Source organism: Cardiocondyla obscurior, linkage group LG05, assembly GCF_019399895.1.
Source record: "Cardiocondyla obscurior isolate alpha-2009 linkage group LG05, Cobs3.1, whole genome shotgun sequence".
NCBI lineage: Eukaryota > Metazoa > Arthropoda > Insecta > Hymenoptera > Formicidae > Cardiocondyla > Cardiocondyla obscurior.
Window position 1 is genome coordinate 9,030,725 of NC_091868.1, and position 26,284 is coordinate 9,057,008.

The following is a 26,284-nucleotide window of genomic DNA, read 5'->3' on the forward strand; positions in this document are numbered from 1 at the left end:
TCGCGTACACCGACGTGCGCGGCCTTTATTTGCGTAGTTAATTAGCGGCGCTCATTATCTCGCGCGATGGGCGTCGATGATATATGCGAAGGACGTGGGAGAATATCAAGCGAGGTCCGCGCCGTTTCTCGCCGTTTATTTCGATGCGCCGCGAGGCTGCGGGACGATGAATCACGAAATCTCTTCGACGTCGCGAGGGTTTCGTGGAGTCGCGCGGACGTTACACGATCGCGGCAATCGAGCCGAATCGAGTCATCGATATTTTAGTCGGGAACCGAAAGTTGCACGGCGAAATCCGGTTGGGACGAGATTCTCGCGAACGACGAGGAGACAGGAAAAAGAATCTGCGGCCAGCCGGACAGCAATAAAAAGAATGCAAATCGCACGTGGGCGCGCATCTCTGCGAACAGAAATTGCATTTGTACGTGTTTCCGAAGGGCAGGTACGTCGTTGTCAGTTGGGAGGAGGGGGAGGTACTTTTACGAGCTACCGTCGAGTAGCCTCGGAATACACACCGCGATAAACCACCATGCGCGCCATTAACGCGGCGTTTATGCTTTCGCCAAATTACACCGCACGGTCGAGGCTGTGCGCGCTCGCTCGCGTATGATAAAAAGTATTATCGTCCGGCGTAATCGGCGTAACGATCGGAATAAAGTCCGCTGGTGCAGTTAGTCGTTGGTAATTGAAAGCTTTTAACGTCGGTTCCGCTACGATTTCATCGACGGCGAATTCAGGTCGCGTGGCGTCCGCCGAACATTGTTTTCGCTCGAAGCACATTTCTTTCCTCGAGCATCTTTTTATTATTTCAGCGCACGGAGATTCAATTCGTCGCGTAACGCATTAGGACATTCGGACGTGGAAGCGAGTCTAAATGCCCGACGGCCGCTTAGTCGGAGCCGGCTTATTGGCGTTCACCCTGGAAAAGCTCCGCCGCTTTCCAGGGCAGGCGGCATTTTTTATGTACGGCTGTGCGCTCAATCGCGCGATGCTGTTCAATTAGCAACTAATTACCCGCTTACTCGTTGCGCGCCTTTAAAAGTCGAGCTGTTTATGAGAAGGTAGTGCTCGCGTAAAAGCCGACGGTGCCGCGCGTATTGCCCACCTGTTAAAGTTCTCATCGGACTTCGGAAGTAACGGGGGTGGGCCACCCCACCCTTCGGCCCGCGAGCCTTGGTGAAGTTAAAATCTGGGAATTCGTTTTAATAATCTCGGCGTCGGCGATGTAATTCGCCGTCCGCGTTACACCGGTGAGGTAAGATTACAAAGAGCCTTACTCTCTTCTTCTTTTTTTTCTTTTTTTTTTTTCTCCTTTCGGAGAAGTGCGGGGGTCTGGAGTCTTGGCGAGAAGTTTAATTCTTAAAATTGTTCCCCGAGTGGCTGCTTGTTAAGCATCCTCTTTTCTTCCGTCGGTTCTTCCACTTTTCCGCATTTTACAGACTTGCAGCTTCGCCGCATTCTTTATCGAAGTGCATCAAAGGGCGGGTAATCGTTGCGCAGTGGTTTTTCGAATTTTTCTGTTACCCTGTCTTCGCGGCCTGCTTCTATCACTTGCATGTAAGATTAATTTTTAAAGCGGATGGACGTTATGCAATTAGGTACCTCACGAGCTATTACCCGGCTTGGCCAGCTGATTAAAGTTATGCACTTTGGTTAATTCGTCAAAGTAGTTGGACGAATCGATTAACGTTGCATCGAGCTCTCAACCGTGTAAACCGATTCGATACCTTTGCGTATATTCTTGTAATCTTCCTTTGTAGACATGATACAATTTTATCGGGCCGGGATGAAAGCAACTCGATTGCATCCCACCGTTTTCGCCAACTCTTGCTTTGAGGCCATCTTTACCTGACATTAACATAATTCCGCGACGGGACGAAAGAGAGAGAGAGAGAGAGAGAGAGAAAGAGAGAGAGAGAGAGAGAGACAGAAAGAAAGATAGAGATAGAGAGAAAGGGAGAAAGGGATGGAAGACGACGGGGTCGCTTTGCATTCGGTCCGTGTTACGAACTATTCCGGATACCGCGATGCGGTCGTATGTGCACCTTTGTGCCGCGACTGGTGTGGCCTTTGATGTTCGCGATTCCGACAGAATACGCGAGCACCACCACTGCGACATTCCGTTTCGACGCAGCCACCGCGCGGCATCCCTTAGAATGCTATTATCTCGCTCCCCGCTGTCTCCCAGAAGACTTCTTGGTCGCACGTTGACGTCAGCGGCCGCTCGTTCGCTCCAAATACCCGAAATTCGCCTTTTGTCTTTCGAAACGCCGTCGCGACTTCTTAACGATCGCGTTGATAAAAATTTTCGAGACCATCCGGCTATTTGCAATCGACGTGCGATATAAGATTCTGATATTATCAAGTACGATAATTAGTTGCCGCGGCATATTGATCGCCTTGTGAAAGCATTTTTTTTTTAATTCTCTGCTTATTTCTGTTACCTTAACTACGCTCTATAGTACACCGTAGAAATTCTTTATCAATTGATTCAATTAAGCGTGCTCGTAATTAATTTATCAGACGTGCAAGTTTCTGTCAATTGTTAACGCTGGGATGAATAGATTTGCGCTTCTTGTTGTTGATAAACGTGCGGTAAAACAATAATTTAATTTGTTTACTGTATTAAATGGAGATTCAATTTGGCTCAATTAATTCTAAAATGCAAAATTGAATTATTGATAATTGTAACGGTATTCAAATGCATGCCTTACAAATCATATACACATACATACGCGGATCGAATAGTTATCTCGAAATATTACATAACGAGCACAAAACCTAAAGTGCCTCTATACTTTTTTTTTTTTTTTTCTATTTTAATAACGACTTTGAAGCCGCGCGAGTCTCGTATTTTATTCGTAAAGAGAATTCTCCGTAACGTTGTTTGTCGGGTTAATACAGTCTACGTCGCGGATAACGAGACGACTTCCGCTCCCGCGGCTGCACACGCGGCGCAACGAGCTGAGAAATATCGAGGAAAGAAGTTATCTCAAAATTCTATTCTCCGGTGAATTTTGTACAGAACCACGACGGACGCGGGAGTATGCGCCGCGGTTCTGTTCGGGTCGCCTTAGTCCGCGGAGTCGAAACTGCTTCGACGACGACGTGTTCACGGTAGCGTGATCTTCCGCGAGCCTCCAATTACGTTACAGACGTGGTGTACACTATCAGAAAATTATAAAAATTTGCTTTATCTGCATATTTTTTTTTTCTTTCAAAATCTATATTTAAAAAAAAAAAAAAGAACGTCTGTCTTAATAATTATTCGACAATTAGAATACCCGGTTTTATCGATACGTTCAACAAGTCGTGAAAGTTTCGCTTTGACGTAAACGAAGACCCAGCTGTGTCTCGTGAATCGGATTTTGTTGGAACTGCGTCGACAAGGGCGGAGAGAAATCGCGGTGAAAAATTGGCGTAAATCGCCACGAAATGGGTTGAAACTGTCCCACATTGTCACTCTCGACCGCGAATCGCCCCGGGGCGGATCGGCGGGGCAGCGTCGCTTTAATCGTGCCGTCGTCGTCGTCGTCGCTCGAAATGAATCCCCGCGGAAACTCTACGTGCGCGTTCTTCGCCACCCTCTCGCCCTTACCGGAAGTTCGTGCGTCCTGGCAGGTAAAGGACGTATCGAATGAGGAGTCGCGTCCAGAATCCCTCCGCGCATCTCCGTGGCATGGTGGCCGGTTGCACTGGTTAGAAACCGGTTGTACGGGCAACTTTTGTAATGAGATTCCTCAAACGCCGCCGACGGCGATACGGAGCGGCGGCGAGGGCCGCGGGTGAAGAGAGGAAGTTGGCAGGGACGGATCTACGGAGCTCTCTCGGCGAGATTACGTTGAGAGACCTCTTGGCGAGGTAAAAATGTATCGCCGCGTAGAACCGTGGAACTTAAAATTCTTTCGTGAAAATAAAATCGGCATTTTTTTTCCCTGGGCCCCGCGTGGCGGAAGTTGGAAAAACGTAAGCCCGCAGGAAGTTACGCTTGTAAAGGAAATCTACGCGACTCGTGAACTCGCGTTAAAAGATATCGGACTAAAGAAACGAGTATGAATGAGTTCATTCAAATAGAATCTTGTACATACAAATAGCTAGGCGGAATAAGTTTACTTACTTCGAAGTCGCTCCGCGTAAGATAACGTGAGGTTCTCGAGATTAAGAGCGCGCCCTTATTTCGCCGCGTACTCATACTGCTGCGTTACAACGTTTCCGAATAAACATAATTAAGAATTTAATTCAATTTTCTCTTAAATAAAATTAAAAAGTATAATAAAATTAAAAAATGTAGGAAGGCAAGGGAGGGGGAAAAAAAAGGCAGTATTGCGTGCAAGTCTTTTTCGAGTCGAAAATATGTGATATGGATAGACTGACGTTTTCGCGAAGAGCAGTATTGGCTGGGCACCTGGGGAATCAACGCGGCACACGCACGTTCGCGGCCGTTCACATGCACGGGAGTGACGTGTAAAAGCGGGGAGAGTGCCCGGCTTGGAGTCATCGTCAGCCGGCAAGGCCAATCATCTGTTCGAGGGCAGCCATGCAGAAAGCGCGGTGAACGGATTCGGCTCGTGAAATATGCCCGATCCCGTGGCTGGATTCCTTTTCAGTCGGATATGAGAACGAGGCTTTCTGCCCGAGGTTCGGACGTTTTCACTGAAACGGGGTCCGCCGTCGACCGATAAAACTCGCCTACGGAATCGTTACCTTCGATTTTTTTCTTTCTCTTATTTTAGCAAATTTTTTTATCAACTCGAATTCGAAAAATAATCCGCCGAGACCGAGACGTAGGTTGATTAACATATTCTTGACCGAGAGATTTAAAAGAGATCGTATTTCTTGCAGTATTTGCTTTTAAATTGCAAATCTCATTTAGCTCAACGTTGGAAAAAATTTTTTTTTAATTAGAACGATAAGTATATAGGACGTATATTTCAATAACGCGTCGCTCGTGAGGTTTACTTTCATTTTATGAGGAAGCTGCGGGGAACAAATAATGGAATATTTGCTTTTTCGTTGCGTTTTTCTCTCGGAAACGAATGCTAAAACTAGCTAATGAAGTGGCCGTCGTTAATTCAAGCAAACTGCAGTGAAACTGTACTTGGACCAGCTGTACAAGCACGATAAGGGCAATGACTACATCAATATGATATCACGACGGTATTAGGTACCAATCGGAGATGCAGATAGTATTCAGAACGAGAACGTTGGTCGATAAACGCGCTCTAAATCGCGAGAAGGATGCGAAAGGAACGTCCTACTTTTTTTTTTTTTTTTCCTCCCGCGCATCGGAGCTTCGAAAAGGGGTGAGCGCGTGGAAAATTGCGTTACGAGTTTGTTACGGGATTGTGAACGACGATCTCGGAGGCGTGCTCGTCCGACAAGTCATAAATGCTTCGTGCGGTATTTCATTTTCCGCGCGCCAACTTTACGAACGGAGCGGCGCGGCTCGGGTTTCCGCTCGCGCGAGAAAAACCATTCCGCCCGTCGCGGCGGAGGAACTCCGCGATGAAATTATTTGCGCGACGGTCGTTATTATTTTTCAGCGACGCGTAAAAATTTTTACGGGCCCGACGTTGCGCGGGGTTTCTCTCAGTCTTCTCTCTGTCTAGCTCTTTTTTTACCTCCCCGTCTCCCTTTTATTCTCTCTTCTTGCTCCTTTTACATTTCACCCAGTATAGACAACGAGGAACGCTGGTAGTTGCCGGGTTAACTCGCCGCGACTTCCGAACTACAAAACTTAGGACCGCGGCGAACGTCTGCAACTTTGCCGAAAGAATATCAAGACTGTACTCCGCGAAGTTGCAACTTTTATTAGCTCAGAGCGAGTCGAGATTCAACCGATTTGGCGGATTTTCACGCGGTCGCTCAATACACGATTGCACATTAATTGCAGTACTTTCCTCGTGAATAAACACTACATTTAATTACCAATATTATATATGTATACATAAAATTAAAAAAAAAAAACCTGAGCGAATAATTTGTAAAGAAATGAAAAATAATAATAATAAGGAAAAATAAATTTTAATTAACCGCTGCTCATTAGTAACACTAGGTGCAATCTTTTTATACATCACTCGTTAAAATATCATCACGTATGAGGATAAATGAAGGTCTACGTTGTAATTAATATTATTTTTCATATTTTTCGTTCGTGAATCACGAAATGGATCTGAGATGAGGGCGGTCTTTCGTGGCACGACCGCTACTTAATTACGCGGAGTGTCTGGCAGGGAGAACTCTCCACATATCACTAGGCCAGTGCTACATTTCGCGAAAACCCCGAAGCGAGCCCGCTGCCTGGCTACGAGAAAATCAATAACACCTTTAATCCGTCCCGGTGAAATAAGCTCGCACCGGAGTTCATTACCGCGCGGTTACTTTAACCCAGTCGAGGAGAATGCAGTCGGTTCGACGTGACCGGGCGCGTATTTTTCATTGTTCGTCGGCGCAAACCAACCCCATTATTCCCTGTTAATCGATAAACGTTTATCGAAGGGAGGAAAAAAAAAAAAACGGCCGCGGAGATGTCAGCCCTGGAACGATTATATTTACAGCTGTTTGACGACGATGCGACCTGCAAAATTGCGCGAGATGCGCTCTTTTGCCAGCCGCGGCGTTATTGACATTTCCACGTTAATGATAAATCGGAGTTTGTACCGAGAACTTTAAATCCCGCGTCTCGCCGACGCGGCGACGGCGCTTGAAGCTTACGCAAGTCTCGCCGAGAAGCGAGATTCGCTCGCAAATCCAAGTGACGGGCTCAAGGCTCGCCTATTTTACGGGACGTAAATCAATTTGCAGGCGTGGTAACGTTCGCGCGTCCCGAAATGAAATTGCGATTTGTAAACGAGGGGAATTTGACGTGACGCGACAACGTTGTTGATCTGTCGCGCGCGTTGTTAATCGACGGGAGTGACAATTGCTCGATCAAGCGAAGGCTAAATCAGAAGGAACGCGATCGCGAGTCGCGAACGAAATCTTGAATCCGTTGAAAGGCCGACTCGTGTCATCCCCTTTAAGCAGATGGGCGTCGCGTTACCTCGTGTGCTATTTTTTTTTTTTTTTTACAAGTTGCTATTCACGCGCTGTTATTTCGATTTTAATGTAAATGAACAAATCAGGCGCGCGTTAGAGGCAGATCTCGATTAAGATCGCAGGAAAAAAGGTATTTTTCTTTTTTTTTCTCTTTCTTTTTTTTTCTCCGTTTTGTCTTCGTTGAAACGAGGCGAATTTTCCTTATATGTTTTGTAATTAATGTATACTGCGCTCGTTGGAAAAATGTGCGAACCGTAACGCACACGTGCACCACTGCGCAGCGCCGTCGCGGTCCTTGCAATTGGGACACCTCGGCGAGCTGCATTGCGGGTCATTCGCGGCGTTTTCCCCGGCAAAAGTGCAACATCACGGACCCGCAAATCTCCCCGACGCACATGTTTATCACCGTCGAAGGGAATCGATCTCTTTCGAAGCCATCGCTCGCCGTAGCCTTCAAAAGCTTCGCGATAAATTCGAATTCCGAGTCGCCCGGTAATTCACGTTTCGCGCTCGACGCCGATCGGCTAAACATGTTTATGAATTTATATTTTAAATCCGGCGTGAGATTATTTCAGGCCCGAAGAACCAAACCGGTCTTTTCGCGAGAAGCCAAAATTATTGCGATCAGAAATAAATTAGCGGGCACTAATTAAAATTTAGCTGCTCTAATTATATTTAATTTAAACTCGCCGCTAGGGATATAATTAAATTAAATTAGATCTGTTATAAAAAGATTTATTTTGCTAATTTTTCCCTTCGCTCGTGTCGATGGAGCAAACCGTAGCCGATCGATTCTTATGATTTTTTTAAATCCCGCTGGAAAGCAAATTTAATCTTTATGCGTCTCCGCATCGGAGACGCGGTGGCTGCCTGAATGCTAAATGATTGAGCTTACATTTACCTTTCTCAGTTATCCGTTGTTAGCGACAAACAAGGACCTTGATTATAAGACACGATAATTGATATCCCTCTAACTCCGAGCGACGTTTTAGAGAACTCTTCCGCCGACATGATAGACGTAATCGCGTTCTGCCGGCGAGATTCCATTGTGAAAAGGGAAAGATTCTCGTGCGGGGATGGGGAAACTGAACGAGTGCTTCGCGCGTCAATAACTTTCCCATTTAACATGATTAAGATAAGAGACTCGGGGCGCACGGTGGATTGAAAAACGGAGCGACAAGCATTTCACTTGGGGATTTCGTCCTCGATGCATAATTATGCTGTAATTAGCCGTCGAAGCGTTTTTATTCTTGTTCGCGCACTCGCAGCTTAAACAAACGCATTTTATTTGGACGCGAAAAAACGAAAACAGGAGTCGCACGCGGCGCGACAATAAGCTCTCATCGCGATGCAAACAGAGGCGACCGTAAGGCAACGCGAATTTTACTCCACCTTGGAAACGCCGCCACGCTCACGTTACACTCTTCACACAAACGCGGAAAATTAATAATGACTTTGTAAAGCACGGGGGCTTGTATAAATTAAAAGGAACTCCATTATAGAACTCCGTTTGCTGAACTGCTTACAGTTATCAAAGCTCGCCTCTAGCTCTGGGCCGTTTCCTTTAATTTAAGCTAGGGCTCTTTTAGAATTAACGTTCGAAAACTTCTCGGGCGATGGGTGTTCGAAACGTATCGCGAGTTCTTTCGAGCCTGCGTTAATGCTGTTTTAAATTTCATCGGAGCGTGATTTAGCGGAGGATAATACGCGAGGGTCGGTTCGGGGGATTTGTTTGAACGGTAGCGTTCCGATCTTGCAGGCGACCTCGGAGTAAGTTCGAAAGATCCATCTGGAAATAACGATCGGGGATCTCTTCGGGGCTCAGACTGAAAGTTTGCTCGGCCAAGTGTTTAATAGCTGATGAAGCTGCAGGTAAAGTTCTAATTTGTTGTTCGAGAGCGACGAGGGTCGCAAGATTTTCTTTCCGGTCGATCGATTTCAGAAATCGATGGGGTCTTTACTGTCGCTGAATTGAAATTGTCGCGGCTCCTCGCGCGGTAGGTACTTACCCAAAACATGACGTTAAATCCAAAGATCACGTACTTGAGGCAGCAGCTCACCTCGCTGGTATCCCTTCGGTACTTCCGCACGGCGGGCATGACTGAGAGACATTTATCTACCGGTCGTGCGAATCCCACGCATACGTGCCGCACAGAGACACAACACACCGAGCGGATGTGCACGCGTGGCAACGGACGAGGGTGAAAGCGGGGAAAGCGCCGGGGGGTGGCACGTCGCGTAATTCACATGCAACCAGGGGGGAAAAAGCGCGGAGCACACCACCTTCCAGCCCGATCACGAGAACAACGACATGACTGAAAGCGAGACGGTTTGTCGATGGGGCAAACTATTTTTCGCCCGTTTTCTCTCTATCGGTCGCCCCTTTTTTTTTTTTTTTTTTTTTTTTTTTTAAAGAACGCCCGGCGCGCGCGATTTTTCCCTCACGATCTCGATCTTCTCCCTCGCTACCCTCGCGACCCTTTTCTCTCGGGCTCGGTTGATCAGCTGATCATAGCGTTACACCGTACCGCAATTACAACTACCGCCATTGTCACGTCACGGCGCGCACTGCTCGCAGCCGGATCAACGAGACTGCCAGCAAGTCGTGACCATCGCCTGTCCCCGCGCTGAACATTGCGCGCTCCTCCACCCTCGTGTGCGCCATCCCCCTCTTTTCAGATATGCACCTCTCCTCCGTCGCTCCAACATCTCGCGCTTCCACTTGCCAACGACTTGGTCAATACCTCTCACTCTCTCCTTTTCGCTCTCGTGACTCTCCTCCGCGCGGTTGATCCCCACTTGGTTTCCCACCCACCTTCCACCCGAGTTTATTCCCCTCTATACATTGCTCCCTTTCTCAGGGCCGACACTAGATATTCACGAAAAAAGTATGCGAGAAGGTTACTTTGCTTCGCAAATATCATAGCGTCAATGTTATTAAAAGACACTAAAAAAAAAAAAAAAAAAAATTAATAAATAAAAAATAATTATAATACCAATGTTATTTCGCTATTCTATTTTATTATTTTAAAAATCGAAAATAAAATAATTAATTGAGCTTAGGAGGATAATGTGCACTCGCTCTCGATAATTTCTTTAAAATTAAAAAATATATTACAGCTCACGTCGCCTCGCGAAATTTTAATATTTTACGATACTTCTCTTGCTCCATGTAAGTCGCGAACGTGTTGATTTCGAATTTATAATTCAAGATAAAACGGTATTAAGATTTTAAGGAAAAAACACCGGCATGATCAATAATATGTTTTTCGAGATACAAGAGAAGAAGAAGGATCCAATCCTATTATCTCCTTCGCGTTCCCTCTCATCTTTTCTATCTCGGTGGCCTTCTGCCCCCTTCTCACTTCACCTTTCTCTCGACTGCATCTTTGCTCGTTTTTCTTCCACCTCTCTTACCCCTTCGCCCACCCCCTCGTCGTTCGTCCTTCTTTTTCTACATCTCTTCCGCTCTCTTTATCGTTTGATGTCCTTTAAGATCTTCATTAATGTCCTTTTGCGCGTGCATCTCTTTCACGATTTCGTACCTCGCGCGCTATTTTTATAATCTCCGTATAATATGGACCTTCTCGCTAATGATCTCGATCGAGACTACATGAAAATCTCCTTTGCCCCACGTACGTACATTTTTATATACGTACACTTCTTCCTCTTATCGATTTATTACGACTTCTCGTGTCTTTCAAGGTATTTGTTTTCCTTAGTCAAGTTTCTGTTTTACGTGCTCCTGCATTACGCTGTACTTCGGATTACTTTTTTTTTTTTTTTATTTACTCGCCGGATACACGTCTAAATATGTAGCACCGTGAAGTTTCATGATACAGTTTCGTTTTACGTTCACGTACGGTAGCGTGACAGCTCGTCCTTAGGACATTACGTGAGCGGCTTTATCGGAGCGATCGCCCTATGTTAATGATGATGAATTAACTTATGTCGTTCTATCTTACCCGAGTCAACACGAAATAAGTGCAGTTATTAAAGTCAACGATATCTTCGGCATTTAACGATCGCAATTAACCATATTGAACAACTTGCGTATTTGTTATACAAATATATATACATAATTTAATTAAAATAATTTCTTTCTTTCTGATGATAACAAATAATAAGTAAAAAATTGTTACGTGAAATAGAATGTGTGTTTGTTGAACAAATATGTATTTAATCTTTTTATATATTCAATTAAATTAAAATTAAATTTTTTAAATATTAAATTAAGTAAACAATTGTGAAATATAACGCGCGAAAAATATGTTTTGTAAATTTAGGACTTTATAGTTTCACGAGATTAATTAAAAAAAAAATTTTTTTTTTAATCATACAGTCGCAATTGTTATCGCAAGTCGCTATATAGTTATTTATCAATCTCGAAGGATTAATTGTATCTACTGCTCTCGATTATTTCTCGGCTACAGTCTGCACTAGTTGAGAAGTTATCTTTATCTTCCTCTATGAATACGACAAGGAGTGAGATAGACTCTGAACTAGTGCAGCTGGTTCAGTTCTGTTCAGTTGCAAGGAGCTTTAGCTCTTTGTTGTATTGCCCATCCATCGGAGGAAGGTAGATCGTCTCGTAACAGATTGATTGAAAGTTGTACTTCAGAATTATATGACAAGATGGTTTTATTGGAGCTTATGAGAAATGTAAGTCTGCTGCTACAGGTTGTAATCGATTAACTCGACGGATGTTTGTATTGCAATCGAATCCTAACCTCTTTTTGAACTCTTTATTGGTATAATTGTCAGGCTGTAAAGAAATTAGGAAGGCGGTTTAGTAACGACAGTTACGTTGCGTTGTTCTTTAGGTATTACCAGTCGTGCAGCAACAAATGTGTATGCAAAGGTGTTTGCACACGAGCACAGTGCTCGCCAGAGTACAATCTGGACGTTATAAAATTACGATCAACAAAGACAAGCCACTGACTTACGAAATGGCAAATCCGCCTCATTATCTCGCTCACAGAAAATCCTGGAACGCCTGGAACACGTGTAAGCTAATCGTTTTTTTTTTTTTTTTAATAAGAAACGAGAGTTTGGTCTCTAGTAATTTTAACAAGTGCATTGATCGTTTTAGCAAATATAAAAGATGGTAATAGGCCATCAGAGACAGCTGTGGAAGATATGTTTATTCGACAGTTTATGAAAGGGACCTGGCACAACTTATTCGCGAGCGAAGTCATTATTAAACGGCAACACAACATTATTAGGATAGCTGGAATTATCACTCGTACTATCGTGCCTTATAAAATTTATTTCTTGACCGGCTACACTGAAGAACTCCTGAGTTATTGGTTGCAATGTCCTGTTAAAGTGGAGCTAGTCACGATTGATGATAAAAAGGAAGTAATATTTAAGTATATATAAAAGCCAATGTGTTGTATAAAGATAATAAAGTAGATCTTCTTTGTGTTACTGTTAAATAAATTCTTATTTTAATTAATGTTGTGGCTCGTTTTACTTGCAAAGGTACGGCGGGGGTATTACAGAAGTCTCTTTGTTTTTATTTCTTGCATGTCATCCATTTATTTTGCATTACTTATAATAAATCGTTACATTCGATCATGACTCAAACGCAGCCCATATACAATCATTGCATCTTTATGATAGAAGAGAAATCATACGTTGTACGAAAGAGACTACTCAAGTAAAACCGAAAAGGATATTCGAGAGCAGGCAGAGCATTCAAACGTGGCGTAGTATAATGTTACATATTTTCTATTAGAGATCACACTCTTCTTCGTTACATGCTTTTACAATTCTTATTCATTCGTATGCATCCGGCATTCGATCAGGATCGTGCAGCTTTTCTCCACTGGATTTTGTACTTTTATTCGCTTAGTGTTAACATTTTGCACGGATGTTTGGAACAAAGTTCTGTTATCGCTCGAACACTACTTTGTGTTTCTCCTGATTATTAATTTAGATTATCAATTGATAAACAAATTAAATCAGATTATTAATTGATAAAATAATTAATTTAGATTATCAATTAATAATAAAAAAAAGTCATTAATTGAATTGCAGAAAATCATTATTATTTTAGAAATGTGTAATGTAAAATACCGGTTTAATTTCCAACATGAGATTATTACATAAATAATTTTGTTTGTCACTTAACGTTTTTTGGAACATCAAATAATAATTTTTTCTGAAGGGTGAGACGGTTTTAGTACGAATAGTATATTTCCGGAAGAGAGAGAGAGCTTACACGAAACCTGATTAAATTTGCGAATTTTTAAGCGGAAATATAATTAATTTTATATGATGGACGCAACAATTATGTTCCAATGTCTACGAATTTTTTTTGATCGCTAGTTCTTTTTTTTATATAAAAGTACAGGCTGAAATGTGCTGTGCTCGTCTTATCCCTTTTTTTTTAATATTCTAATACAACTTAATATTCCTAACTATGGAAGTCAAATTTTGACGCTATATCGCAATACTATATAGAATAATAACTCTCTGATTCAAGTCTTTTTCTTAAATGGAAAGTATAAAATTTGGTATAGAATTGTACATTGTGTTTCACACAGTACAACATTGCCATTCAAAATTTCCGGATATTAATTAAATATTTCAACTTTCCTAGTATTTTATTTGGACGTTTTAACATTTATTATTAGAAATAAGATACCTTTACTAAATAACGGTATTCATAAACATTATTTGCTCATTAAAATCATATAAAATTATATCGTAATATTATATGTATATGCATACGTATACGTATACGTATATATCATATACAATATATTTTAAATTATTACTATCTTCATATTAACAGTACATATCATAAGGCAATATTATAAAATAACAATATATTAATAAAATTATTTGTAATCGTTATTAATTATACATACTTTGCTCAATAACCGGAAATTATAATGTGAAATGCTATAAGTAAAAAAACACTTTAAAAAAAAAGTACTAACTTTAATAAATCTTTGCAAAATATGTCGAATTTACGAGATCGAGATTACGTATTATTCTATGTCCAATTGCGCGTACAGCGTCTTTTCTTTCATGTGTATATATTTTTATATATGCTTAAATCATCCATTATTAATTTCATAGAGTCAGTTTTTTTTAACTCTTCATATAGTCATTACTGCTCCTACTCAATATGCAGTTGATTTAACTCGTTAGCTCAATGCTTTTTTTTTTTAACATGTTATCTTAAGAGAATGCATTTCAGCATGAAAAGAAGAGAAAGATACATGTTTTTACCTAAAGGAAAAATTTAATCATTGAGTAGGAGTAGAAACAGTGGTCATTTAAAATTTAATCCTATTAACTTAGCAGTATTATATACGTAATGTGCCCGTGTATGTATGAAGAGAATCGCGGGCATTAATCTTATTTATATTAATCAAAATTATATTGAAAGTACAGCTAAACACTCCAAAAGCAACAGAACACAGCGTTCACATTGTACAAGACTTTACAAAGTCACTATATCGGTCCAAGTAAAAATATCTACTTAATATTAAATAATATCTAAAAAGAACTAAAGAGATTTGAACGCGCTGCTGTAGGAGCTCAAAACATTGAAAATTAATGTATTCAGAGAAACATGTTTAATGCATCATTCGAGATTTCTTAGAAGTTTAAATGGTGTTTTTTTTCCCCCCCTCTCACTAGCTCGATTTAAAACAATTTAGCGGCTTCTTGACATATAGATAAAGATTACGTTATTATTACATTACACTACAGAGTTTGATGAATCCTTATTAATCGCTTGTTCACTCAATACCTCGAATATTGGCGATAATACTAGTTCAAATTGAATTCTGATTCTCAGAGTTTATTTAGAGCCGTGTAATATAACATACTACGAAGCTACGAACTTCAATGCTATTGCAATTTTCGAAGATACAGTGCCTCAAAATGCATCGTTTACGAGATTGTACATTTTTCTCTCTCTCTTTCACAGTTTGCAGAACGGAATGGAATCTTTTGATATCTAGAATACTGACGAGAATAAAATTACTGTCTTTTGCGATATTGTACGATTATGCAAATCAGAATTTTATATACTACTTGCAAATAAAAGTAAAGCAAATAGAACGAGATAGAAATTTTTTTTATAATAAAAATGTTTGAAGTATAATCCTTTTGATAAAAATGATAAAGCGGCGTAGGTCAATGGCGCCTATCGTGAACACTGTGAGAGCACTACAAAGCCTTTTTTTTTCTTTTACTTTTTTTTTTTTAAATTGAAATCCGTAAAATGAGAAGAACAGTTCTTAGAACTATCCGTTTATTGTCAAGCTTAGATAAGTATTTTATTCCTCGCGAATGATATCGTCTATTAACATTTATATTGTAAAGAAACGAAAGGTATTACGTTGTTTTCGAATAGATTTGATTTCAACGATATCATTAAAATTGCTGAAACGAAATATATCAAGCTTCTGATGCAAAATCTAGGTAAGCTTTACGATGTAAGATAGCAGTAAGTTTCATTTAATTTATATGCATAGCATGCTCAATTAAAAAGATCGTTATAATAATCCTTCATTTAGTTACTTATTTAAAAGTATTAAATATCGAATGTACCGTGATATTTTGTAATGCAATTGCAATTATAATTATAGCAAACTTATTCTGAGGTATATAAGATCTATTATGCCTATCATATATTTTAATATATTACGCGTCACACGCATTACTCCAATACGATATCTAAATCTTCATCAGCGGAATCATCATTAATGTTTTCATTACAATTGCGCATAAAGTTTATAAAATTCTCGCGAACGACGTCAATAAAGAAAAAAAAAACCATATGTACAATTTGCCGCCCGACATGCTGGGAGGAGTGGTAAAAACTAAAATTCAATCAGGATTCATCAAACTTTCGTTACAGTACATATGCATGATTCCCTTAAAGTGTTTCTATATATGCCTTGTAGAAGAAATGAGAGAACACGTTATCCTAATTACAATGTTATAGCGTAAAATTTGTCTCGCGATACAAATTTATCGTTAAAGATTTGCACTTCTTTCTTTCTTTTTTTTTCTTTTTTTTCCGCAGTGATTTTCGTGTGTCGATCGTGCGTGATAAAATTATTCTCATTGAACCATCAACATTCTGAGAAGGCGATGACTTCAGAAACGGCGGAGTAGCGCGAAAATCTTACACATGTTAGACATGAATTCACACTGGTGATACAAATTCAGTTAATATAGATGTATTTTAATACGCTAGTATTGAAATGGATTCGTTGACCGATTCTTAGAAGATAAAACTGACAAATATAATAATCAATTATCGTAAAATGTTTATTACAACGTGAGATTTCGATTATTATCGACCGTCATTTTGCAAAATCATCGCGTTCGACGAATACGTCATGAGTGCTTGTGTAATCTAAGTTAAAGTATATATTATCTGAATCATTAATCTTCTCGAGAGCTTCCGTTACTTCAAAGCTAATATATTTGAAATACTATGGCGTAGGCGGCTTCGCGCGACAGCCAAAAATGCATGAGAGCACATGTATTTGCGTTAACCCGACATGCTTCGCTCTTTCTCGTTCACAAAGCAAAAGTATGTGCCGCTGTATGTGTGCCGTACTCATATATTTATCCACTCGTTAAGATCTTCCTCTTCTTTTCTTTCTTCTTTTTTTTTTTCGCTTACATAAATGATTTTATTACGCGTCGAGGGCCCGATAGGACTCAAAATCCCAACGCTTGCTTGCTTTTCCATTCGCACGTATTACGATTAATTGTTACGTTTATCTTAAAACGCAATGCCGTGTATTCACGTGTTTAAAAAGAATCGGAATCACAATTGATACAACGTATACACCTATGTTTTTTTCCGTTTTCTTTTTTCTTCGCTAGAGTAGATTAGGAGACAATTATAAAGCGATTTTTGTGGATGGAGCGATGAAAATACCCATGCGAACACTGCTGGTAAAATTGCTGATTTTTCTGGTCCAGTAATTACTCGGAGAAAAAGGAACTTTTCTTTTCGCAAAGAAATCGCGACTCGTTTTTAGTCCAAGTATGAATTTTTGCGCTTTTAACGATCGCCAGATCTCCGCCACTAAAGATTCCATTTACCGCGAAAGAAACATAGGTACTTTCATGCCGCAAATTACACTTGATACACTAGTTAAGAGACATTACGAATTGTACTAATTTCTTTTTGCTACGTGGTAGATTACAATATTAAAAGTGAAGTGTGTTAAAAATGATCGTTATCATACTTGTCCTTTTTTTTCATCATAGGGAGATAGTATAAATTATAAGTTTTTCCAGATATTTTCGTTATATTATTATCGGAGAAAAATCCGTTATGTCACCTTCTCGTCGTCTCGTTTTTGTTCCGACGGTTTTAAATTAGGCCCAGAGCAGCCGGCAACTGATTTTAATACCTCGGTATTAAATCGATACATAGTTATTCGCTTGCCATGTGAAAACATGTTTAATACAAAGGAATATACAAATATTAAAAAGATGCCGCCAAAGAGACCGCCTCTTTTCTCCATCGAGATAATTAAATCTAATAGCATAACTACATACTTTATACAACATTTACTACACACATGTCTTTGATAAATTAATCCTTTACTTGTATAATTCAGTTGTTGGAATTCTGAATCAACATATAAACTAAAATTCTTAACTCGTTCAAATGGAAAATTTGTTATATTCTTAGCCGTCGATTATGTCACGAGATCAATTTACTATGCTACTATAATGTTCATAAAATATTAATTTACGATTAATAATTTGTGCGCGAACATATGTATCTTTTTGATCTTTTTCAGTACCATTTACATTAATGGTAATTAACCTGTCTGGTGGATCAACACGACTATAATTACATTCTGTATCGCACATTATAAAAACCTAATAAATATTTCTATGAGATCTGCACATGTACAATTGACAAAAAAAAATTCATATTTGTGCATTTTAATGAATAATTTTGATTAAAAAAAATAATATATAAAGCACGATATTAAATTTTGTAACGTGGTATTACAGAAAAAAAATATACTTATAAGTATATGTTAAATAAAATTATTTCATACAAATTTTCATTATTTCTTTAAAGAAAAGATGAAGCTGTATATTAATTGCAAAATCCCATCGTCATATTTACAACACATACAGGTAATTATATCTACATTTTTAATATATTTATTATTGCTGCAAGAAATAAAATTGAAAAGTAGATTGCATACATACAACAATATGAAAAAGCTCACATAAAACTTTTAGTGAATTGATGTATATCGTAGTGTTGTAAATATAGATTGCACGTTTTAATTGTTTGCGTTAAACGAGTCGATGAAGATAAAAGTTGTAAATTAAATTTCTATGAATCCGGAAAGTTATTTGTCGTGCAAGTGCATTTGCACTGTAGTCATGTATTCCAAAGTTTTTATAATATTCGTTTACCTCATAATAATACATTGTTTAAAACTGCTAGTAGATTTTCTATGATAACTAAAATAATTAGACCCTAAATTCCAATTTTTAAGTAACTGCAAGATGTTATGCAAAATAGAAATGCAGCGGCGGAAAAAACGCGAAGAAGTTCGCGTGCGATTATGTAAAATAAAATTTAAAAAAAAGAGAAAGAAAAAATATAATGCTCCCTCATGTTTCTCGTATGGCAACTGAATTAACAAGTAGTAGATTGTAATATAGAGCACATATATATTAATAATCAGACCTGAACGAATATCTAATGTGGTGGTGAATGTTGAACTGATCTCACTTGATATTATGACAGACGTGTGTGTGTGTGATGAACATCATTACATTATATCACACTTATAAATACACCCGCTACAATATCATCTATATGTTTTCTTGTTCTTCTTATATAACATTACCATATTATATCAATATATACGTAGCCAATAAGAACAGATTTGTACTTGCATTGAAATTGTTTTAAGTCGATCACTCCAATCACTTCGCACAGCCCAGTATAGCATGTATGTTTTCATATCTTTTTTGTTTTTTGTTTCGTTTAAAAATACAATTTTTTTTCTTTTTTTTTTTCATTGTGTGGATGGCAGCATTTTTATCAAAAGGTTGGCTTGGAGAATGTTGTAATGACATTTAGGAAGGGACGAAGGGAGGGTTTTCTTTAAGTTGTGCTCCTCTCTTCTCTTTCTCTCTCTCTCTTTCTTTCTCTCTAGTACACCACTACTAGTTTCGTTTACTAATGTGTGAATTTGTTCCAATTGTGTTAGATGTCGATATCACAGAGGCTTCTTGATCGGAATATCGTCGTTTTCTTTACTTTTTTTATAGGAAAATAGGTATCTACACATATTACGATGGTAAATAGAGAGGTTACAATAATATTTAGGCGTGGGAGTAAGATAGCTCTTAAAAATGCAATACACTATACATGGGCTAGCTAAACGCATTACAACACGGCTCCCTTCACCTGGTCGTTAGAATTGTATGTTCGTCGGTATCCCGTCGACAGCGATCGCTGTTAATTAAATGTGCGGCAATGTATGGAGTATTTGTGTGTATATCGATGTGTGTATGTGTTTGTGTAATAATCGCTATTGTAATAAGAGTAATGCGAGTGATATTGCTAGAGCCAGAAGTAGAGAAGAAGTGATGCAAATTTTTTTTCCCTTTTTATCTTCATTATTGATTTCTTGTCTTCTTACGGTTACTTGGGCCTAGATCGATGCGGCTGCTACCTGCGTGAGATCAAACCGTTGCTTGTTCCTACTGTCGGTGTCATTTCTAATTCTACTAACAGAGGAAAATGATCTGAAATAAAAAGAAAACATTATTGGCGTCATTTTTAATTACATAAAAAGATAAAGATATTACTCGCGAGATAAAATTCACCTGATGGAACGTGAGGATGAGGACATCCTACCACTTTATGTTCTTTAAACCACTCTGGACTCAACGGGCCCAAGAGGCCCAGCGGCACCATACTTTGCTTTGAATAGAAAATGTAATCTATTATCCCTTTAAACTCGAATCTGAAAACAAAAAATTAATAAAAATATCCACCTATATATGTATAAATTATGTAATACACAGATTATAGTTACGTGTAATTAGTGTAGGGCATAATGTCCTCGCTGTAGGCGGATGCAAGCTTGAAAGAATGAGTGAATTCGTTGGGTTTATCGCAGACAGAGATCTTTTGTAAACATGACTTGTATGCTAGATCCTTAAAATCACGATGGTCGGCCGCCACACGTCCGGATGTAAGAAATTCGATTACACCTACGTCAACATTTTTTTCAATTAAATATATCGATCATATTAAAATAATTGTTTAAACGTGGTCGTTAAATGGTAGATACATTACCAGAATCAGGTAAAGAATTGAAGTCACCACATAGCAGTAGTTGAACGTTGGAAGAGTCAGGCTTGTGGCCGGGTCTGAACGACTGGCCAGCTTGGTCCAAAATGGAACGTAATTCATTGCTCAGCATCATCGTCTGTATTAGTTTTACATCGCAAAATTCGGGATCCCAATGGATGTGCGCTGTACAAACTAGAATAGGTTGTTGCACTTGTACCGGATCAGATGGAACACCTGTCGAATAATTTTTCAGGATTAAAAATTATTTTATTATTAAAAATTTAATAGAAAAAAAAAATAGAACAAAAAAAAAAGGGAATCAAAAACTGAAAAAAGAAAGGGTAATTGTATAGAAAATTATCAAAGTGAGAGAATAGTATTTTAAAAATAATAACACACATTAATATCATAAACTTTATTTAAGAATTGTATAACAAATACTTTACAGTTTAATATTTGTCTTATTACTACTTATAAAATAAGCGTATCTACTAAAATATGCTTATTTAAGATCATTCGAAAAGTGATTAAAGATACCATAAAGTTAGATGCAAATTATCTTAACTGTTGCACTGTGGCATAGTTTACTAGTGTAATTAGAATATAAAATTTGCTTCATTATACAATCATTCGTATTAATGTGCATAAACACACTTTTTAAATTGGTTTTTTTTTGCTCAAATTCGAAATGATTATTTGATTACGGGGTGAAATTTATGTATATACATTTCTCACACTTAAAATATAATTATCAATGTAAATACACCATAAAGAAGCATACACGGATATGCAATGAGAAGTTTTTGATCTTCTTCCCCGGACATAGTAGAAAAAAGTCTAGAAGCAGAAAGAGATGCCCAGGCGACAGCCATAAATGCCAATACCAACCCCATTAGGCCTCTCAATGTAGTAAAGACACCAAGACCTGCTAGAACCACCATTGGCAACAAGCAATAGCCCAGTACAGATGCAACAGATGACAGAGTAATGTTACCACTAGTGCTCATCAGTGATAACAGAATGTACATGAGTATGCAGGACGTCATAGCTAATCCATATACATAACCAAAGTGTGCTTTTGAACCAGCTAACAAAAGAAATGCTGCTAGAACTAAGCAGAATGCCACTGGCCCTGCCAAATCTGAGTCTTGCAGCAGATAATTTGCATCATCAATTTGCCCTTTCCTGTGGAAGGGATTCAATACAGCCAGAGTCTTTTGTACTATACGGTCTGGGTCTATGCCAAGTTCTTCTAGCAAAGGTGGCTCATCTTCCTCATCCCCAAATCCTCCTGTGCCTGAAAAATTATGTCAATAATATTTCGCGTTTTCCTACACGATTAATATCCTCAAGTAATCCTCGAGCGTCTCGATACAATAAAATACAATAAGTTAGCTAGCAAAGTGTCATGTATTATGCTTGCAAGATTCCGACAACTCGAGGATTGAATAAATGCGGATGTCTCAATTTTTTTTGGTACCTCGCGGATAATCTTCCTGCGTGAATAAATCGCCGCTGTAGGGACTCTGCGACGGGTCTAGAAAGCTCTTTTGCCCGTACGAATAATCGCCGGGCATCTGTTCGTACGACTGGAACTCGAATTGTTGGTTAGGTTGACCGAATCCAGACGCGTCGAAGTTGAACTGGCCCTGCTGTTGCGGCATCGGCGGCTGGGTCCAGTAATTGCTGTCCTGGCTGGCGTACCCGGCCATCCCGTCGACGTTGTCTCACCTTGCTCTCCAACGAGTTTTTTTCTCGAATTCAGGTGTTTCGAAGCACGTCACTCGCAAAAGTTAGGTTAAATCGCCGTAACGTCAATCGCTCTGACGTTACAATGCTGCCCGCAGCGACACTCGTGTTTCGGCAACGTAAACTGCAGCTCAAGATTCTTTTAAGAAACGCTGCTCTTTCTCGATAGATAAATAGAAATGTAGGTATAGATAACGAGGTGATTTAGCTCAATGCATTAATAAGCGTTGTAATATATTTTTTTTCTCTTGCATCTTCACCCTCGTTTTTTATTTCAGTTACTATTTTTTTAATCTCTTATCTTCTAATGACTGTTAAAACACATCTCGTAATATTTATTTTTTTATTCTCTCGTAATTTTTTTAATATTTATTTTTATCTCTTCCTTCGTTTTTTTTTCTTTCTTTCTATTCTTCTTTGTGGTGACTATAGTTATGTCTTTAAATATAAAATTAAAACAAATTTCAAAAGGAACATCATACACGGGGAAATTGTAGAAGCTCGTCGTCTTTCAGCTTGATTCGCAATCCCTTCCTTCATTATTAATTGCACGGGTGATTAAGGTGAAATGAAGCTGGTACCGGTGGTGCTTCAGTATCAAGTTATCAGTACACAATTAGAACATTCATCAACATTAAGAGAGTGTAAATCCCGAATCTTCCGTTCGAAGCCCCGCTCGGTTCCGCTCGAGCCTTTAATAAGGCTCGTAAATTAGCGCCGCTGATACTCGCCCGTCGCGCAATTACAGCAGATTAATGCCATATTTATTTTCCGGCGCCGATAAATTTCCTCGGTTGGAAATCGCCCGGCTAGAAAGCACTTCGCTGCAACAAGTACGCGCAACAAATCCTCCGCGCGTCGAAATAAAAAAAAAAGAAGGAAAAAAAAGTGGGCGATGATAGAGAGCCTTCCGATGCAGATTCGCGTGATCTCGCAGCTTTTTAAAAATCGCGGAGCGTCCACGGCGGTCTGTAGCCGCAGGCTCGCAAGCGAAAAGCCCCGCGATTTCGCATACACCGTTCCCTCTTCTGCTTCCGAGCGGATTGATATCTTAGGGTATGGCGATTCAACCTTTACGGTATATTAACTCACTCGTGACTTAAGTAATTCTCGGCACGTGGTAGGAAGTGAGGCCGCGCGCGATGAAGGAGATGCTAACGGTACGATTCCGAGATGGTCATTCGAAATTAACGCCTGAATGCCTCCATTACCGGAAATCGGCGTGTTAACCCGCGTTACTGACCTTCTCAATCGATTAATCGTACCGTGGGATGATTACTCATCGTGCTTGATTGTTAAAAGAGAAAGGAATATACTTGTGTACTTTATTTCCGGGATTATCTCCTGATTAACGCAGATCGATGAGATAAACGAAGTAAGGCACGGCGCGTTATTAAATTAAGAATGCAAATTGTTCACCGGAAATTACGGCACCGAAAGAAATAGATCTTTTCACCTTTAAATACAGCTTGAAATATGAAGGTGCAACTATTTATTTAGAGGATAAAACTGAAAAAAAGAAAATTTGTTTATTGCGTCGGATTAGATCATAAATTTGATTCTTTATTTAAACTTTCAGACGCGATAACTTTTATAACTTGGTCGCAATACTTTATAGAAACTTTTTAATACAATTTTCAAATTCTTCGAGCAATCGACTTTAATGCAAAAATCGCGGCCGTCCCCGAGGATTAAACAGCTTTCGAAGTTCTTCTTCGTTGCCCTTCGAGTCCACTACGACTCTCCTTCGGTTCTCCCCGGGATTATCGGACGCAAAAATCGTTATTTAATACCCCCGTGCGAAATCCGAAGGGAGAGGCGGTGTACTTTGTCCTCTCGAATACAATATCGTAAATTCACCGTTTAATTGCGCCCGCGAGGATCTGCTTTTACTATCGGGGCCTTACAGATTAACTCAGACCAGTTGTCTCGTCTTGCGTTTCCAATCTTCTACACTGTACTCCTCCAGGATCTTTCAAGAACGATTTCGCCCAGTGGGGAATAAAAAATAAACGGCCGATAGCTCGAGGAAAAATTTACACTTCACTAGTGCGAAGTTTCGATTTTAACATTGCGTTTTATTATTCATCGATTATTATTATTCCTTGACAGCGCGAAGAAATTGCGATCGGTGTACTTTAATCAATTACAAGTAATAAAACGTCTACGCTTGCTCGTTTGAAGTTCATTGCGAGAACATTACTATTCCGTTTCGTGTTGCGTAACGCGATGAGATTAGAGAGAGTCGGTAATGCCGGTGTTCGCCATCGGCAATACGGATATTCCGGAGTGTAAATCAAGCCAGATTAGAATAGAGAGGGTTAAGGTGTGCCTTCGATAGCGATTGTACGACAATCGAACCCGCGAACCCGCAGTCGCTAGGTCGAGTCGGTGGCTGTCTCGTAAATTACTGAAGGAATCAATATCGATTCTCCGTCCTCGGTCACCGAATATTCTCCGGAGAGAAAGAGCTTTTATAGGAAGGACCTCGCCGATTCTGGGCTTTTACGAAGAACCAAAGACTAGTTCTATCTCGAAACTTCGAAGAGCCACGGTAAAAAAATTATACCGACGTTCAAGGTATTTGAAACAGTAATAAAAAAATATTGGTTTATTTCCATCTCTGATAAAAGACGTGGAAAAATAATACGACGGTAATACCGGAATAAAAAAAATATATCTTACATTATAATTAGATAAAAAATATTTTATGCGTCTTGAAATTAATTGAAATTAGCGATTTATTTTTATAATTGCGCATTGACTTGTACCATGTGTCATTTTACGCAAGCTCCTCGCTCTCTCACTATGCATTAATATTCATGCGAGAAATGATGCGTCCGGTATTAAAGCGCGCTCGTGAATGATTACGAGCGTCATTTCACGGGGAATTTGTTTCGTCTTCGCGAACATTGCTTAAGAATCACTTATCCAATTAGACTGTTCTGACGTGCTTAATGAGACACCCGACGCCAATACATCAATTCCCCGAGAAGGCCACAGGACGTTTCAAAAACGCATTCGGAAAACTGTATGCAAGCGGCAATTCTAATTCGTTTCACGATTAAAATCCCAATTTATCGTTATTACTTAAGAATAACGGACACGAATGACGACGCGGTAATAAACAATATTAAATAAATTAAGTATTCATTAATTATTATTTTTTCCAATTTATTATTATTAGCGCCGGTATGCATATAGCTAAAACGTTCTGTAGGAGGGCACTTAACCTCGGGTAAAAAATTTATGAAAAGATACAAAACCCACGCGCGCTTACTTATGCATGCATATGTGCATAGTTATGGAGTTTTCAGTGCGGCTCAATATATCTGCGAAAAATCGGGCGGAGTGACACACGCGTTCCTGAGATACTCGCTCGAGATAGGATTGGCGTTTCTCTCGCGAGCATTATAAAGCTGGCAGGAGAGAGGCTGTGCGCGCTTGTGATTTCGCTCAGCCTCGGGCGGAAGGACGACGAGAGCGAGCTCCTCTTCTCGCGGGGACGTTGCATCGCCAGGCGCGATTAATTAAGCGACAAGCTGTCCCACGTGTAACGGACGACGTGTGGGGTGGGGCTGTGCCCGTGGTTATTCGTTCGCTCGCGAATTCAATTACCCGGCGATTTATCTGCCGATAGCTGCGAGGTCGCGGAAATGCGAATCATCGTAACGTTACACGACACGCTTGGACGTTCCCCTCGTTTTTTCGAGAGAGAAAGAGAGAAAGAGAGAGGGGGAAAAAAAAGAACAGGATTTTAATTCAACTTCTTATCAATTTTAGATTGCAGCTAATTTTCGAGCGCGCATTTACATTCGGCTTTATATAGAAAGGCGTTTCTGAATAAATCATCGCGATCTTTTTGATGGACTCTCTTCCGTTGAATAATACTTTATGACGGTCATTCGGTAATTGTACTATATTTAACGTTACAGAAATTTTTTTAGTAACAGAATTTTTAGTCGAATTCTTTGGTCGACAAGGTTCATTTTATTTTAACACGGTTAAAATAACGTTTACATCGCGTTTTCAGAGTTTCTGCTCTAATGTTGCAGGAGTAATCATGCGGCAGTTAATTATTCCACGAATAATTGAACTCTCCCGTTCTCTCTTTCTTTCTTTTTTCCCCCTCCTCGTTTCTTTGCCCGTCGAGAAATT

The 26,284-nt window shown here is 39.6% G+C and overlaps 3 protein-coding genes and 1 long non-coding RNA gene across 14 annotated transcripts in view; 2 read left to right on the forward strand and 2 right to left on the reverse strand.

Moving 5' to 3' along the window:
- Tsp26a (Tetraspanin 26A) overlaps positions 1 to 9,640 on the reverse strand; it is a 90,197-nt gene extending 80,557 nt beyond the window's left edge. For all 3 annotated transcript variants that reach the window (XM_070656843.1, XM_070656845.1, XM_070656846.1), the window contains exon 1: positions 9,048 to 9,640. In XM_070656843.1, the coding sequence (XP_070512944.1) occupies positions 9,048 to 9,137 (90 nt within the window). In that variant the 5' untranslated portion in view covers positions 9,138 to 9,640. The remainder of the gene's footprint in view (positions 1 to 9,047) is intronic.
- The window catches only part of LOC139102738 (uncharacterized), a 365,092-nt gene that overhangs the window by 96,881 nt on the left and 241,927 nt on the right, over positions 1 to 26,284 (forward strand). The gene's annotated exons all lie outside the window — the stretch shown is intronic.
- Mrps24 (mitochondrial ribosomal protein S24) lies at positions 11,514 to 12,496 on the forward strand. The gene is made up of 3 exons (XM_070656856.1): positions 11,514 to 11,700; positions 11,862 to 12,045; positions 12,131 to 12,496. The coding sequence occupies exons 1-3, from the start codon at positions 11,674 to 11,676 to the stop codon at positions 12,418 to 12,420; spliced, it is 501 nt and encodes a 166-aa protein (XP_070512957.1). The 5' UTR covers positions 11,514 to 11,673; the 3' UTR covers positions 12,421 to 12,496.
- Positions 13,065 to 25,790, reverse strand: Yip1d1 (Yip1 domain-containing 1). Its single transcript, XM_070656839.1, has 6 exons — positions 21,858 to 25,790; positions 21,159 to 21,674; positions 20,381 to 20,611; positions 20,118 to 20,295; positions 19,906 to 20,045; positions 13,065 to 19,824 (listed from the first exon to the last, which is right to left on the reverse strand). Exons 1-6 carry the CDS (start codon positions 22,087 to 22,089, stop codon positions 19,748 to 19,750), a joined length of 1,374 nt encoding a protein of 457 aa, XP_070512940.1. The 5' UTR covers positions 22,090 to 25,790; the 3' UTR covers positions 13,065 to 19,747.

Coding starts and splice junctions, on each gene's coding strand:
- Mrps24 (XM_070656856.1), top strand. CDS start 11,674: ATGGTTTTATTGGAGCTTATGAGAAAT. Junction 11,701..11,861: donor TATTGGAGCTTATGAGAAAT/GTAAGTCTGCTG, acceptor GTTGTTCTTTAG/GTATTACCAGTCGTGCAGCA. Junction 12,046..12,130: donor CTGGAACGCCTGGAACACGT/GTAAGCTAATCG, acceptor TGATCGTTTTAG/CAAATATAAAAGATGGTAAT.
- Yip1d1 (XM_070656839.1), bottom strand. CDS start 22,089: ATGGCCGGGTACGCCAGCCAGGACAGCAATTACTGGACCCAGCCGCCG. Junction 21,675..21,857: donor GCAGGAAGATTATCCGCGAG/GTACCAAAAAAA, acceptor ATAATTTTTCAG/GCACAGGAGGATTTGGGGAT. Junction 20,046..20,117: donor ATGCCCTACACTAATTACAC/GTAACTATAATC, acceptor TTTTGTTTTCAG/ATTCGAGTTTAAAGGGATAA.